The following is a 17,546-nucleotide window of genomic DNA, read 5'->3' as shown; positions in this document are numbered from 1 at the left end:
TTGAATTGAAAATACGGCCAATGGAAACACCTACCAACATCAGTGTTTGAAACAACTTATCGCGAGAAGAAAAACAAAAAGTGTCAATCGCATCGATTCATGGAAATGCAGTTATTTCTCATTAGTCGTTTGTCGACATTTAGAAAATAATGCTAAAGGTTTGCGCAAATCTGCAATGGAAATGCAGCTATTGATATTTCACAATCAAAGATAACGTATCGCTTCTTCAACTATTGTACACCGAATTTGAGTTTTATTACAGATAGGGATCTCTTTTGATCTGTTCTTTATATAAATCGATTGTTTGACTATATAAACTATGTAGTACGTATTACAGAGTTAGATCATTAAACAGTTTTTTATTTACCATTTCTGGGATTTTTTAGGCAAACCTAAAACGGTGGCTCGATGATGCACTTGAGCCATCGCCCCTAACCAAATTACGAGCATCCATTCAGGTTGTAGCGGTATTTGAAAGTTAAGAGAGATAGCAGCTTTCCTGCAAGTGGGCGTGGTTTCAGCACTGGCAGCGGACACGCACACAACATTTGAGAGCAGATAATCGCGCCATTTTAAATCTGACTTTACAATGACTTAAATAAATGCAAAAGCTAATGTCTAATTATTGTCTGATAAAGTCATGCTAAGTAAATCACCCCCAATATGGCTGCAAAGTTCACATGCCATTCTTCAGATCAGAAGTGATCATCATCCTTTCTTTGGGATCTTAGTGAATCCATATGTGCGTGAAAATCAATGTTCTACCTTACTGGAGAATTCACAGGTGCATGTCACACCAGAAAACGCAGTTCCTCTCTGACTGAACGCTTTAATTCACAAGGTCAGGAGAACGTCATAAACTTGCCTTGTTCTGTGTGTTATTATACATTATCACTTATGTCAAGTTTAATGTCCAGGGATCATACATAAACATTGTTTTGGGCTGCCATTATTCTTGGAGAGGGCTAAAAATAACCTATGACCACTCAGTTGTCTCACTGGGCGACAGTTTTTGCGTCATACAGGACACCAGGGAATTTTCTTTTAGTCACACTAGAACAGGTCGACGTGCACACGCACACACACACTTATGCATGCACATGTACTTGCAGGTGAGGAACACATTTTCAGTATATATTTATAAGATAGATGAAGAGTAGTGTGTTGAATAAAAAGGCTGGTTATGTGTGTGTGTGTGTGTGTGTTGAGCAGAAATTATTGATCACATGACTTCTAGGCTTTGACTTAACAACACACATAAAGTCAAATATTATTTTTCGGACGTTGCAGGTCAGAGTTCAGCAGGGTATACCTTTTTTCCGCGTCTGGCACACGCACCAGCGCAGCTTTCAAAGTATACTTACCGGTATACTATGCGGGTGCGAAAATACAAATGATTTCTTATTCAAATTTTTACTCTACCAAGGCGTCATGGAAGCACTGATTTGGCTACACTTTCAGTACAATAAAAAATTTAGGATAGGTGAAGAAAAGTAGCGGATCCACCATTGCAAACAAAGTTTAGAACAAACAACAAGAAAACAAAAAACAGGAATCAAACATTTTGGTTACGAAAAGGTGCCCACAGCTTTCTGTTTTTCGCAAAAAGTGAAGATAAAAGAAGAAAAAACGATAGTGTGTGTGCAAATGCTGTCTATTGCCTTTCTATAATTGTTTGTAGTGGAGTGTCCTGTCTAAATATTTTCTTGTGCATGCGCTGTTGTACGCGTACTGTTCGCGCAGTCTCAAATTTTGTCCCCATGCGAACGGTGCGCGTGGACAACCCAGGGTTTCCGCGGGGTTGTAAAAAGTAGTAAAAGGTAGTAAATTAAATTATGCCAAATTAAGGCCAGTAAAAAGTAGTAAAAAGTAGTAAGCGTCATCTGACGAGGTAGTAAATTTTCGATTGCCTTTTGTAATGTTATGATGCCTGGAAATTAGTTCAAATCACCTGCATATCTGGGCAAATAATCAAAGGTCTTTCGTCTCTGGGATGTGATCAAAGCCTGAAGTGGAGCCAAATCACGTTCCTCTCTCCGCTGTAAGCGTTCTGTAATCACTACGGACCGGATCCACTCCGGGTTTTCTGACTGTATCACGTTAAGCTGAGGTAAAACTTTTTCAGCTAGCATGGTCAAACTTATAATGCAGGAAGGCTCCGATGTTTTGAAGATCGATAAAGGTGTAAAAGACGATTGACTTGGCTTAGCGAAATAATGAAGATTGGCAAGCCTTTCAGTTCGTGGGATAAGAAAACCAAACAGGTAATTGCGTGTCTTTGCACAGTATGACTAACGTAAGGGGTCCGGTATTTTAGGGGTAAATGATTTCTCACGTTAATGATCATCCGCGGCACGCTTTTACATGCTATGCTGATATAGCCAGTGTCTGGTACAACGGGTTTGTTTAACTCGTGGGTAAACTTCATGTGGCGCCACAACAACCAAAAGGCAGATGACATCCAAATCCTGTGAGAGCGATTCGAGGAATCTTAAGAGGAAACTGCTTCCGAAATGCTCTCGCGGGACTTTGATGTCATCCACCTGTCGGTTCTTGCAGTTGCATTTGTGTGTGGTCACAAAAACGTAACATTTGTACATATATTTAAGCACAGCAGTTTAAAAACAGGTGATTTTAAGCCATTCAAACACAAACAACAGTGCGTCCGCAGTTTCTGTGTCAGAAGAGCATGCAAGCCGCGCATTCGATTCTCATTGAGCATGTGTTGTACGTATTTTTGCCGCTTTATCGGCCTTAAATAACACATATGCCTCAAAAATCCCGTCTTTGCAAATATCCTCATATAAACACGACCATTTAGGTCTTAGGAGAAAGTAAACAGCAGAAACATTGCGCATAAACTAGCAGATCAGCGCTGCCTCTATTGTAACATAATATTTTGTTGAGAAATGTACAGTCATTCAATTAACAACATTCACTATGGTTACAGACATCCTGTGCGAATTCTACACGAGTTTGACTCGAGTAACTCGTTCAGGGTTTATATTCATACATAACGTTACTGTATTAGAGCTGTGACTGTTAACTGTTGTGTGAACAGAACAGACCCTGGATTATTTGTGTATGTTTACTGAATAATATGATATTAAAAAGTTGTATTTGTTCACATTAGTAAATGCATTATATAACAAACAAACAATGAAAAATATATTGCAAGTATATAAGCATTAATTAATTCTTGTTTATGTCATTACAGTAATTGACGGTGGTTCATGGTGCATTCACTAATGTTAACAGTTTCAACTTTGATTAAAAAATTATTAGTAAATGCTAAAATAAATACATTTACAATTAATAAATAATTAATAAAACAATCATTAAAGGTGGTGATATTCATGTTTTCTTTTTATATAGTGAGTTATTTAGCTGTTTCGCCTTAATCTGAAATGCCCTGCAAACTACAGCTATATATATGCCACATGAGACTTCAATGTGGAATTTATGGCAAAAAAAATCTCCCCTTAAAATGCTATTGGTCTCGCCTACATAAAGTGTTAGGTAAAGGAATATGACTTGGCCTGAAAAATATTTCAGTCAGACGAATTTTTTCACTTTAATTCTTTTTTTGTATGTTATATATGTCAAAATCTGTGTAAATAATAGAAAATTCGCTGATTAACACTTGCAATTCAGTGTCGTGATGGTTTTAAAAAATATTCTGAAGGTAGTAAAAAAGGTAGTAAAAAGTAGTAAATTTAACTTAAGGATTTCTGTATAAACCCTGCAACCGTTTCCCCTGTTGATGAAGAAAATGTCGTCATGCAGACGGTGCGCGTACGTGGACATCCCTGTGGTATACCTTCGGCTTTAACCTTTAGTACGGTGCGAAATGCTAAATATCTTCGCACAAGCTTGAGTTTTCAGTCTGACATATTTGTATGTGTATAAATGGGAGTCAATGGAAAAAAAAGTTTGGTGTGACCATTCCTTAAGGGGGCGTGCACACCAAGGTGTTCATGCCGGCGTATGTTTTTAATTATTTCTAAAGGAAGCAACGCACTTTTCAAAAACGCTGTCTGGTTTTGTCTGTGCTAGTGCTGAAACGGATCGCAGTTGGTACGGATCACGACCCACGGTTCGGCTTGCATGTGATTCGCAGATTAATACACAAATTTAAATAGTATGTGTTTCAAAGGTTTGCAAATGTTGACATTCAAGTGATTTTAAACAGTTTAACTGCAAAAGACGCTAAAGTGAGCAGTTTATTTTACTAAAAATAATATTTAATTAATACAATAAATGCAGTGTTATTATTCATTTGATTTCTGTACCTAATGATTTTAGACCTTACTTAATGCGCAACTTTGTTTTTTTTATAAATGTTTGTAATTTCTTGATTTGTTATTAGATTTTTCCCATACTTTTTTTCCCATACATCCGAAAAATTATCTGATCTGTGCCTCAAAAACTGTAATGTAATCCGAACCGTCAGTTTTGTGATCCGTTCACCCCTAGTCCGCCCTGAGCACTGGCACTTGCTGGTTTTTACGCGCTTGGCGCTAAGCACCGAGAGTTGAAAAAAAATTAGTTTTGGGTGAAACGCTCAGCTTGTCAATGTCACTTATCACTCCGCGTCCAATCACAGTGGAGGTGGTGCAGGACAAATATCACAACAACCAACCGGGGCTTCGTTCAATGACTGAAACAAAGCAGAAGTATCATAGCATATGATAAAAAGCTGGCAAGCGCCGACAGTTGGCATCCGCCTGGCATTTTCAGCAGCTTTTAAACACTTCGGTGTATGCCCCCTTAATGAAGAAAAAGAAATATACAAATAAAAATAACATAAACATACATTTATATTAATTCAAATGAACATGAATCGATATTTAACAAAACTGTGAGCCACCTCCCTCCAAGTTACGAAAATAAACTGAATGTAGGTCAATATAACAATAAAGGTTATCGGCAGTTCCTTCAAGAAAGCACGCAAGCAAAACAATTACACTGTCTGGGTCAGGAGAAAGACAGCAAACAAACAAAATACTCCAGGATTTTTCTTCACCCAGTTGCTAATGGACCTGTGTCCCAATAATGATATAACCTAGAAAATCCTGATAGATTTCTGCTTTGTTTGTTAGCTCTTAAAACAAATCGCTTATAATGTGTCATCATTTGTAAGTCACTTTGGATGAAAGCTTCTTGCTATATATATATATATATATATATATATATATATATATATATATATATATATATATATATATATATATATATATATATATATATATAGAAACCCAACACATTTTGTTTTATGAGGCATGGTATTGCAGGCTATTGCATCGAAATAAAATAAAATAACCACTGTTTATGGTTGGGCTTATGGCTGCATTATTGTATTAGAAATGTAAGAGCGTCGCTCTCTCTGTTTCTCAGTGAAAACAGTGCAATGAAATGTTTTCTGTGCCGCAATGCGCACATTAGCAAACACATTGGCCGATTCACAAAATTGCCATAATTTGATAGATGTTCAGGACAGATTGGAAAAGACTTTCCCCCCCGTAGCATCAGCTACTAATGCAGTGTCTCAACCGGAGACATTTTTCACTACAATGATTTAAGTCACTTTAATCAATGATGTCCAAATGATGAGTTTATTGTCAGTGTTTTGTTAGCCGCACAATAGGTTGTGGGTTCGATCCCAAGGGAACGGACCACATACTGACAAAATGTATACATTGTAATGCTTTGTATACTTTGTAATAAAGTCATTTATCAATCAGCTAACGATTCTGGGCTGAATCCGCAACGGATCTGCACCGAAGTCACTAGCTCATGTGCGGATCCGGTGCGGATCTGGCCTGGAGTCGGCTGCTGTCTGGGTTTGGATAAAAGTGTCTACCATATGCATAAATGTAAGATACAGTTGTGAAGGTCATCTAACACAAATATTCCCATTTTAAGCCAGAGGATACAGAAATTTGATGCACTACGTAATAAGATACCAAATTCACGGATCTGTGACTTCCAACAAAAGCCAGCACAGCTCGATCGTGACCTCACATTTTTTGTGCTGGCATCGATCAGAGATCAGGTGGCTTCATCTTTCTTCATTACCACTGACAAATCCTAATAGATCATCTGTCTCCCAATAACACACGGCCGTCATAAAACACCCGTTTTATGAGAACACGCTGTTCAAACCCCCCAGATAATGGCCAGACAAAAATAAAACGTCTTGCAGTTTCTCTGCAGAAATCGGCACAAAACGCCCGACCGGGGAGCGAAGGAACCTCTGATATATTGTCCTACGTATGACATGTGCTGTTTCTTTATGTGAGATTTTGATTCATGGCCCGGCTGCTGCTAAAAATAACTGCACAGAGAGCGGGACAGGGGCCCGTCTCGAGAGAGAAAGAAAGAGAGAGAGAAAGTGAGAGAGATAGGACATGGGCAGCCCTCCTCGCTCGCTCACTTTCTCTCTCCAGTTGTTCATTGGCACACACACGTTAGGGCAGCAGCTAACACACACACACAGACTGCAGCAAGTAATGTAGAGGAACTCAGGATGATAGCACGGCGAGTGAAGCAGGTTTGTCCGTGTGAATGAGACGGGTAATTTAAGACAAACCCCAAAAGGACAAAGACACAAAAGAAGACATCTACAACAAGATTCATCACGCGTTTACAGCGGCCAGATGCCCATTTTTAAGGTACACCTGCTTCACCGGACTAAACATGAGCTTTTAGTCAGCATGACCTATTTCATGTTTGTTTTGGCGAAAGTTTACTTTAGGTTTTAAGACCATTGTGCATCATTTTATGTTGATTTGATTTATTTAGTTGATTTAGATTATGCAGTATGATCAAAAGACATTTTACATGTGATGGGCACGATGTTGGAAAGCCGTCCAGTGTCTTATTAAATATACTTAAAGCATTAGCATACTAATTAAAACATTGACTCATTTCCTTATAGTGACAACATTATGAAAGCGCATGTTTGTGTGTGTGTTGATGGTTATGAATGGCAGTTTAATGACATGAGGTAGATAAGATGTACATGTTTGAATCAGTTTCACATACAGTACACAGAAAGCGTGTGGAGCGAGGAGAGATCACTGACGTGGTGACTGATGGCCTCATGAGGTTTATATGACAGCGTAGCCCTTGACATTTAAATTTCCCACAGTGTTAAGAGAGGCAGGACTGAGACACACATGCAGTTTGCTTTAAAACGTTAACGGCTTTGTCATAAATGTAGTAGTTTAAAGCAAACTTTAAACTGTGTATACTGTATCTTAACCTATTAAACAAGGAATAGTTTTATTCCCATGCAGAAATCGAATGTTGTGATTTCTGTATTGATTTCCTAAACCTCATGTTGGTCGCTCAATTGCGGCAAATCCAAAATTCACATAAAAGTTTTAAAGAAAAATTTGTATGTACATTGTGTGAAATGCTTATGTGTAGTTGTTATATTTACAGACATCACACAACTCGCGTGACTCCATTTAGGTCACGGCAGCGCTCAAATCTGATTTGTTTATTTTGCGTATGCCATGTCGAGATGTCTCGCATAAGTTGTGATGTCAGCCACACGAGTGTCGTGTGACTTTTAAAGAAATTGTGATATTTATACTAATTACAGATTGCTTTAAATTTACAAGATTTAACGGGCTCGTCATTAACGCTCCGGGACAAGTGAATGTTTTTGATTGGTTTGGTTTATTTGCACAAATATAAAATATATACAATAATAACAAAAAGTACAAAAAATATATTGTTTGTACAGAAACACAAAGGGCTTATACTGACGCTGTCCCATGAGCGGGACACCTGAGTTTATTTCAATATTTTGCATGTAAATTTGAAGCTATCACGACAAACTATATATATAGGGTCTAAGAATGTAGTTTTCATATTTCAAACCAGTTAGCAGTAATATTAATGCAGTGACAGTCATTTAATAATATGTGACAAGAGTATGCAGCAAACCGTTGACACCTAGTGGCCATTGTTGGTAAGACCACTAAAAGTGTAACACAAACCAAATTTTTTGTGATTAATTTATGAATAAAATATATTCTTTATTGCATTCTATTTATTTATTACAATAAATGTAAACTGCTATAATAATTTTTTTTTTAATGTTTACACTTCCTCAAAGTGCTGATCCATGCTCGCCATCTCCCCTCATCTTTAGCAAATTGAAACATTTAATTTTCGACAAGGTATTTGTTTTAGATATCACGTTAGCCACTAGCTGAACTGATAAATAAACACAGACTCTTTCTCAATATGCATTCTTCAGCGATCTTGTGTCAATATTTCAAATCCTTAAGCGGTAATAATAATGCAGTGACAGTCATTTAATAATTTGTGATAAGAGTATGAAGCAAACCGTTGACAACTAGTGGCCATTGTTGGTAAAACCACTAAAAGTGTAACACAAACCTAATTTTTGAGATCAAGTTATGAATAAAATATATTCTTTATTGCATTATATTTATTTATTACAATAAATGTCAACTGCTATAACATTTTTTATTTAATATTTACACGTACGCACAGCGGTGATCCATGCTCGCCGTCTCCCCTCATCTTAAGCAAATAATTTTTTTTTTTTCGACAAGGTATTTGTTAAAGAGATCAGGTAATCCGCTAGCTAAACTGATAAATAAACACAGGCTGTTTCTCAATATGCGTTCTATAGTGATCTTGCGTCCATATTTCAAATCCTTTAGCAGTAATAATAATGCATTGACAGTCATTTAATAATTTGTGACAAGAGTATGCAGCAAACTTTGACACCTAGTGGCCATTGTTGGTAAAACCACTAAAAGTGTAACACAAACCTAATTTTTTGTGATCAATTTATGAATAAAATATATTCTTTATTGGATTCTATTTATTTATTACAATAAATGTGAACTGCTATAACAATTTTTTATTTAATATTTACACTTACGCACAGCGGTGATCCATGCTCGCCGTCTCCCCTCATCTTAAGCAAATTGAACCATTTTATTTTCGACAAGGTATTTGTTTTAGAGATCAGGTAATCCGCTAGCTAAACTGATAAATAAACACTGGCTGTTTCTCAATATGCGTTCTTCAGCGATCTTGCATCCTTGTGTCCTCGCTCTACGTCATCATTAACCGTCGAAGTTCAATTCCAATTCTTAAGAATGCAAGTACAGAGGACACATGAAAATACCCATGTGTGTTTTTGATATTGAGGATCCAACGAGTGCAGACTTGCACGCTGAAATCGCTTTACACCCCAGAAGTCATTGCGGCAAAACATTGGCGGAGGTCAGGTGACCAACAGGAAGATCGCACACATCTCAATTCTCACAGGTGCGTTCTATGTTCCCGCGACCTTCTGAGTTCGTTCTTCCAAGGTCGCCTGGCAAGACTGATCTCCACGAGAAACAAGTCTGTTCTTTGCGTTCTTGGAATTGAGAAACCGCCACAGACTGGAAGTTAAAGGGACAATAAGTAGGATTTACCCCATCTAGTGGTGAAATTGTATTTTGCATTCAAACGAACAGTGCTCTCTAGCACCTCGCTTTTCCAAATGCGTGTTGTAACTACGGTAGCTGTTATGTAATCACTGATCTACTTGTCCGTTGCTGCTGGTTCACGTGTTCTGAATGAAAACGTGTTGTTAGGCTAGTGCTTTTTGTCCCTCTCTGCTATTATAGTTTATCAATATGGCGGAACGACATGGAAGCCTCCTTGGACTTACCCGTTCAATGAAAGTAAAGAGAAGAAATTCTAAGCTTACAAAGAAAAGTCAGATCACTGGCAGAGGTCATTTGACACCAACAAGGACATATTTATGACATTGAGACATTGAATTTGACTAATAAAACACTTAATATCTTACTTACTGCCCTTACAGCCGCGACAGCGCACAAGCATCTGATGAAACCGTCTATAGGAAAGTATATAGATTTTAATGCAAGTACTGGGCATGCTAGCACATAACAGTCGTGATCGTTGTTGAAAACTGCGATCATTAACAATACAACGCATCATAACACAACTCCTTCTTGCATTTCATCTTTTCTTCATTTGTTATTATGCAACATTTACCATATTTTTTAATGCATTAATTTAGAGAAGCTTTACTAAACTCCTCCCCCTCGCAATGAATTGTGGGACAAATTCAACTTCTTTAACATTTCAGACTTACGAATTGAATGCGAATTGGGACTCAGGGTTTGTCGACGTCCAAAGCTCGATGTAGCTTTATAATATTTTCTTAGTTGCTTTTGTGTTTACAGGATAGTCAGACTAGTAAGGAATTGAATTTAAAAATATGAAATGCCAATTATAGAATGTCTAAAAGTGGCAAAACACAGGTGAAACCCACGACTCAAATCAGGTTTTCCACAAATCTAATAATGCCAGCAGGTTTGTGTGAGAGTTAGCGTAGGTGTGCGGTTAGGGAATAGAAAACATCATTAGCTTGAAATAAAAATGATGAAATTTCGATGTGTACGTACAGTGAAACAAACCTGCGTGTAAGTTTATTTACCGTTTGCCATTTCGGGCAGTGCAAACAGTGCAGTGATGAGCGCCGTGTGTGTGATGGACGTTAATGATTGTGGATTCAGTCGGACATGGAAGTCCAGCCGAGCGCCGTGATGTCTTCGGTGAGGATGGGGTGGGCGATCAGCACTTTAATGGTGTGTTTGTGAACACACACACACGCACACACACACACACACACACACACACATCGGCTCTAATGTCTCGCTCTTTATCTCTCTCTTCCTCTTCCACTCGTGATGTGTTTATGAGGAGAGGGAGTTGCCCTTTCAGCCACTACAGCTCTCTCTCTCTCTCTCTTTCTCTCTCTCTCTCTCTGTGTCTCTCTTTCTTTCTCTCTCTCTCTCACTTCTTGGGATTCAGTAGCAGAGGTCTGATTTTTCATACACTCTTACCCAGACCGAGAGAGAGAGAGAAGGAGAGAGAGAGATGCACATGTGACTGGGGCGGATCAGGGGTTTGATTTCTGTCTCTGCTGTGGCTTCATCCTGATGGTGAGTGTGTGTTAAGGGTTTACATTAGAGAGACTGTGTGTGTGTGTGTTTGTGTGTCTTCTGCTGTGTAGCAGTGTATTGCTTGTAAAATGTGTAAGGATTATTCATGTGTGTTAAACCCAGAAAGAGAGAGATTTTACTTTGGTATCTCGGGAAGCTCAGTGGAGCTCTAAATTAAAACTATAAACAAAAAGAATTGAATCAGATGCTGACTGTATATACCGTGGTGCTGTAAAATGTAATGTGCATAGCTCAGCGTTTCGCTTGTCCTGCTAGGAAAAGTTTTGGAGCAACATAAAGAGATAATATTCATGAATTTGCACTTTCTAACGGTTAAGCACATGAGATGCTCTTTCAAATGTTCCCAGATCATGCTGGGATAATACACCATCAGTGTACTGTATAATAATGAACGCACGCTGTCATGAAAGCACAACGGGACAAACACAGAGATTAAACTGTGAAGTGTTATAACCTTAAGTAACCTTAAATTTGGTTAGTAATACAACAATAAAATACATATATGCTGGATAAATAGCCTAAGATCGCTGTGTAGACTAAATGATTGTTTCAGTAGTATGACTCTTGCTTTATATGACATATATCACTGTTAATAAAGCCAACAAAAGTACTTCTGCGTTTGATAAATGACTGATATAGAGATGGTGGACGCTGGGGTGATGGAGGTGAGAGGGGTGCGACCCAACATGAGATGAGTGACACTTGTGTGCCATCATCAATCACTAAATGAGTCAATGGATTCATGAATTGATAAAAAACTGAATTATAAAGGAAAAGAAACTGCAAAAAGTGACTGCAATTTTTGATGTGGACATTTTTAGAATACTGTTTTAGATCGGTCCGGTCTAGATCGATGCGTGCCAAATACATCAACACTTTTAATTACATTTTTTTAATTCAGATTGTTAGGCTGATAATATTTATGATTTTATAACTTTTAATTAAACTTGTTTTAAAATGAATTTCCAGTGTTCCTTAAGGTCTAAAAAGAGGATATGTCCAGGATAAGTGTGAATGTATGGTCAATTATGTATGGTTAATTTAATGTATAGACTATTAAACAGAGAATACGTTTTTAGACCCATGATACTGAACCATGATTCAGATTGTAGTTTTTTTTCTGAATGACTCTTCACTAAGCTCCAAGATAGCAGCCACACCTTAACAACTGTTATTATCCAGAAAACTTTTGTCTAACTGTTTATAGAGGCACTCTGTATTCATATGGTTTACAACAAATTAAACAGACACTACACACTTAAAACAGTTGGGTTAAAATGACCCAATAAATATCCCAATGGTGGGTTATTATAGCACTGACCCTTTGTTGGGTTATTTTAATCCAATGCATTGGGTTACAAGTTTTACCCAATAAGTTGGGTTATTTTGCCATGCTGCTTTAACACCATTATTGTTGTTGTTGTTGTTATAATTATTAGGGGTCAAGCCCAGAATTGTATCTGTTAGTTTTCTTATTATTCTTCCTTCTTCTTCCGCCATTGCGGTCTATGGCAGCCCATAGCAGCGTACATAGGAAAGTTATGAAATTTGGCACGCTTATAAAGGACTGTCCAAAAAGTCTCCACAGCAAATTTGGAGTCTCTATCTCAAACCCGCTAGCGCCACCAACTGTCCAAACTTGCACTTACGTTTTGGCTTATAACTTCTGATCAGTAAATCCTAGAAACAAAATTCGTGTTTCTTCAGATTCCTTGGCTCAAGACGATTCGTTTAGACTATAAAATGTTTTCCGCCATTTTGATTTATTCATAAAACCTACTTTTGCGAACTTGTCCTAGAGCTTTTGCCTGATTGCCACAAAAAACGGTATGTAGCATCTAGAGACACTCACAGAAAAAATTTATTTTGATACACCAATTCTTTGTCGTATAGCGGTTCAACAAATTTTACGCAGAGCGCAAAAAAACAGGTTTTATTATGTATCTTCTCCAATCTTATGTCTATTGACGCGACACTTTGTAGTTGCGATGCCAGTCAGGATCTGAGGGGACATGCTGAGTTTCATCACAGGGCCACATAGTGGTCAGACGAATGTTGTACATGCTTATAACTTTGGCTGCGATCAACTTTTTTTCACGGGACTTGATTTTATTGAGTCCAACAATACCAAACATGCCAGTATTCACCTTATGGTTAACCCTGCGCAGCACAAAAAGTACTTAACCAACACGCGCGAATATCTCTGCGAGCGTAATTCTGATGAACTCGAAAACACCATAGGAAGAACATTACATTACCTTCTGAACAAAAAACTTTTTTTTTTTTTTACATATAAATGGTTATAACTCCCTAACGAAATGTGATTTTTACACCAGATTTGATACGCTGATGTATGAGCAGAGTCTGAGGCCACAAACAAAAAATTGTATGCTTGCACCACTAGTTTGCTTCATAATTAAACAAAACCTGTGATATCAAGCAAGCCCTATGGTCATAAAACTGTTTCTTCGCTTAACTTAAGTGTATAGTCATGAAATTAGCTAGATGTAACACATTCATGACCTGAGGTTGCATGCACGATTTTGTCATAGCGCCACCTAGTGAATGGCTATTTTTGCTAAAAACCACTGCAAAGTTTTATCTAAAATCATAAGACATCATAGATTGTTCCTTTCATTGCTTGAAGTATAATCTTTGGTGGATACTAATTAATTCCCTAACAACCAATGAGAATATCCTAACAACCATTTTGCAAGAACCTTTTCTCTGCATCAGAACATTGTAGAGACATGAGGGTGGGCTCTTTTGACTCATAAACACCACTGTAACATTTTGTGACATGTGTTTTGACACACTGTTAATGAAGAGATTTCACTGAATGAGAACAGCTTTTAACTTTTTTATTAATTCATCTGAAATCGCAAGGTTTCCTTAGGCTCTTTAAACTGCTCATCGAAACTCAAATTTACTTAATTCTGTGCCCTTTTTTGGCTTGACCCCGGTATTGCTGCTTGCAGCTATATTTATTATTATTACTGTTATTTGCTTTGTAAATAAATAACAAATACAAAACTTACAAGTAAATTTATAATGCTTTATTTCCATTTAGTCATTTGCACGTGCACTTAAATGTATAAATACATACATGTATAGAAGCTTAAACACATATACAAATACTTACATACATATATATGTACATTAAATAAACAAAAACATACAAGAGCAGAACAAATCTACAAATTTGTAACCTGTATAAATGTCTTTGTTTTGTTGATTACAAAGAAAGATATTTAAAGAGTGCTTGAAACCAAACCGATCATGAGCCCCAATCACTTCCGTAGTTTTCTTTTTTCCTACTAAGGAAAGTAAATGGGGCTCATGATCCATAAATACATTGTGATGTTTTTTTTTTACTTTTATGATGGTTTAAAAGTGCGTTTTGTCATCTGTAATCAAGGGAACAGGTGTAACAGACAAAGACTAAACAACAGCGTTTTTGTACACCTATTTGTAAAAGTGGATGATAATACCGCATCTTACAGAGATATATTTATAGGGCTGTCAGTAGATATTAAAGGAATAGTCAATTTTCTTAAAAGAAAAATCCAGATAATTTACTCAACACCATGTCATCCAAAATGTTGATGTCTTTCTTTGTTTAGTCGAGAAGAAATTATGTTTTTTGAGGAAAACATTCCAGGATTTTTCTAATTTTCATAGACTTTAATGGACACCAACACTTAACTCAACAAGTAACAGTTTTTTTCAACAGAGTTTCAAAGGACTATAAACTCTCCAAACCAAGCATAATGGTATTATCTAGCGAAACGATTTTCATTTTTGACAAGAAAAATAACAAATATACACTTTTAAACCACAATTTCTCGTCTAGATCCAGTCCGGAAAGCGTCAGCATGACCTCACGCAACACGTCATGACGTCAAGAGGTCACAGAGGAAGAAAGCGAAACACCGTTCCTACGTTGTTGTATGTGGAATGATACTAATTAATGTCTTTGTGTCAGTTTATTATTTAAAATGGTCCGCAAATGTGCGTTTCATATATGTAACACGTGACCTCCCTACGTCACTACGCATTTATGTTAGGTCGCGCTGGACCGGATCTAGACAAGAAATTGAGGTTTAAAAGTGTATATTTGTTATTTTTCTTGTCATATATATATATATATATATATATATATATATATAACGTTGATATATATATATATATAACGTTGATATATATATATATATATATATATATATTAGGGGTGGCACGGCCCATGAAAAAAATCCCAACCGTTCGGTTCGCTTGTATCGGTCCGGAGCGCATGTGTGTGGGTTGAATGTGTTCGAACAGCCCCAGGTGACCGCCTTCTCTCCGACCACCATTTATTTAATCTGAGGTACTGAACACTGTTTTACGTCTTTAGCGCTATTTTTAGCCTTTCATTGATAAAATTAAAGCGGCTGATTTCCGCGTAGTTTCATTTTGCTAGCGTGTGAAAGTTGCGCGATCTTATTTCAGAAATTGCCCCTCAAAGGAATCAGGACAGAAGTGGTCAAAAGTGGACAAAAGAGACAGATTTAAATATTACAGGTGTAAAGGTTATGTTTCTCTCTCGTCCACATAAACTCTTCAGTATTAAAGCAGCCTCTCAGTGATAAATCTAAGAGCTACACTGAAGTTGGCATTTTAATAAATGCAAGTTATCTTTGTGTGCTAAAAATGCACATAAAGTTCATGTAGATGGCAATACACATTCTCTTTTTTTGCCAATTAAATGAAAAGCATGTTGAAATCATCAATGTCTTCCCTCTTGCTCTATCAAAATCTCATATGGCTTTCCTCAGAGATAATGTGCTTAAAGTCAAATTCAGTTTGTGCATGATTACATGATATAACTTTTTTCTAATACTGTATCCTAAATTATGGATAATTAATACATTAATAAGATAATACATTTCTGGAGTGTTAAAAATTGTAAGAAAAAATAACAACAAGAACCGTACTGAACCGTGAACCGTGACCATAGAACCGTGATACGAACCGAACCGAGGGTTTTGTGAACCGTGCCACCCCTAATATATATATATATATATATATATATATATATATATATATACCGTTGAAATTTAAAATGCCTCGTGACGTGACTGGCTGGATTGTTACAGAAATAACCCAATACATGCTAATAATCTACAGTAACAGAACAACCCAATATATTTAACCCAGTTGTTGGGTAAAACAAATATTCCAACGTTTTTTTAGAGTGTATACAAAAGTATAGTTGTTGAACTGAATTTGTATAGCATACATACCTTTAGACTCTTCTTGGTATATTCGGCAGACCTTCACTTGTATTTGCACAATATGGCAGTGAATACCCAGAGACTACAGTATAGCACATTGGATGCAACAATGTGTCCTCATGGAATGTGCTTGACCTGACTTTCTATTTCCAGTCTGACACATGAACCAGAAATATCAACACAAATTTTAAACACCTCTTGCTTGTTGTGATGATGCCATGTGACAAACCTAATAAACTTTAATGAAAACTTCTGAAACATTATCATTGCATAATCCTGACTGTGATGCACTTTTGGAGCAGTCGTCCAACATGGACTCTAGAATTTGGATATAACTTTCTATGACATAACCTCCAGCAACCATTTTCATCACCACTATTTAATTGTAAAATGTATATTAACTCTTTCCCTGCCAGCGTTTTTCATGATTTTCACAAAAGTTTAATAACTTCCAGAAAATGTTCTTCTTTCAAGATCAGATTCAGAATGATCAAAACATACAGAGAGTTGGAAGTGTTTTTGGATCAGTGGATGCTTCAGTGTTTTATAAGTTGTGAAAGGGCGCCACCTAGTGAATAATAGCAGAAAAATTGATTGCCGTAAAAACTTGGCAGGGAAGCGTTTTCTCTTAATTGACGAGATAACTCTTCAATGGCGGGGAAAGAGCTGTCTGTAACATTGACTTCTAGTGGCTGAGTCTAAGTTCAAAATATTGGAGATGGTTTTTCCCTGGCACCCTCTCAGGTTTGTCAGACACATACAGGAGCGCAACTGACAATGGAGAGCATAAGTCTATCTGCTTATTTTTGCTTATTATCCACTTGTGTGGATTTTTATAACTTGATATACGGCTCATTTCGGAGGTCGCATTTATGGGCCATTGCGATCTCATTTAACCCTCAGAAACCTAATCAATCGTCGACGATTGAAAACGGCACCTCTGATTCACATTTAAATAATTTAATAACCATAAAACGTAGCTTCTTCCCGTTTTTTCTGCTAATAGCTGAGGAGTTAGCCATCATGGGGATATATTTGGTGTCTTTCTAGCTTTTACAGAAGGTTTTCTATCCAGGCTGAAACTTGTCCCTCTTTTCGGAGTTGTTCAGCAATGCATCCAAACTCTTACATCGTAGATTTATCCACTTGATGTCCATAATTTATCAATTTTTCTGTCGGGTTTGCCGCTAGCTCAATGCTACAATGTTCACTGATGCTTTCTGTTTGTGTGCGT

General features: G+C 37.1%; 1 protein-coding gene across 3 annotated transcripts in view; it reads left to right on the top strand.

Moving 5' to 3' along the window:
• Nucleotides 1–6,457: 6,457 nt before the first annotated feature.
• Nucleotides 6,458–17,546, top strand: part of rgs3a (regulator of G protein signaling 3a) — a 73,747-nt gene continuing 62,658 nt past the window's right edge. For 2 of the 3 annotated variants that reach the window (XM_065284052.1, XM_065284053.2), the window contains exon 1: nt 6,458–6,674. In XM_065284052.1, coding sequence (XP_065140124.1) covers nt 6,660–6,674 — 15 coding nt within the window. In that variant the 5' untranslated portion in view covers nt 6,458–6,659. Of the gene's footprint in view, nt 6,675–10,901; nt 11,019–17,546 lie in introns of those variants that run through there. The other variant, XM_065284054.2, reaches the window with a different exon arrangement.

The sequence above is a fragment of the Paramisgurnus dabryanus genome, chromosome 5 (assembly GCF_030506205.2).
Source record: "Paramisgurnus dabryanus chromosome 5, PD_genome_1.1, whole genome shotgun sequence".
Taxonomy (NCBI): Eukaryota; Metazoa; Chordata; class Actinopteri; order Cypriniformes; family Cobitidae; genus Paramisgurnus; species Paramisgurnus dabryanus.
Note: the sequence above shows the minus strand (reverse complement) of the source record. Positions and strands in the feature narration are given on the sequence as shown.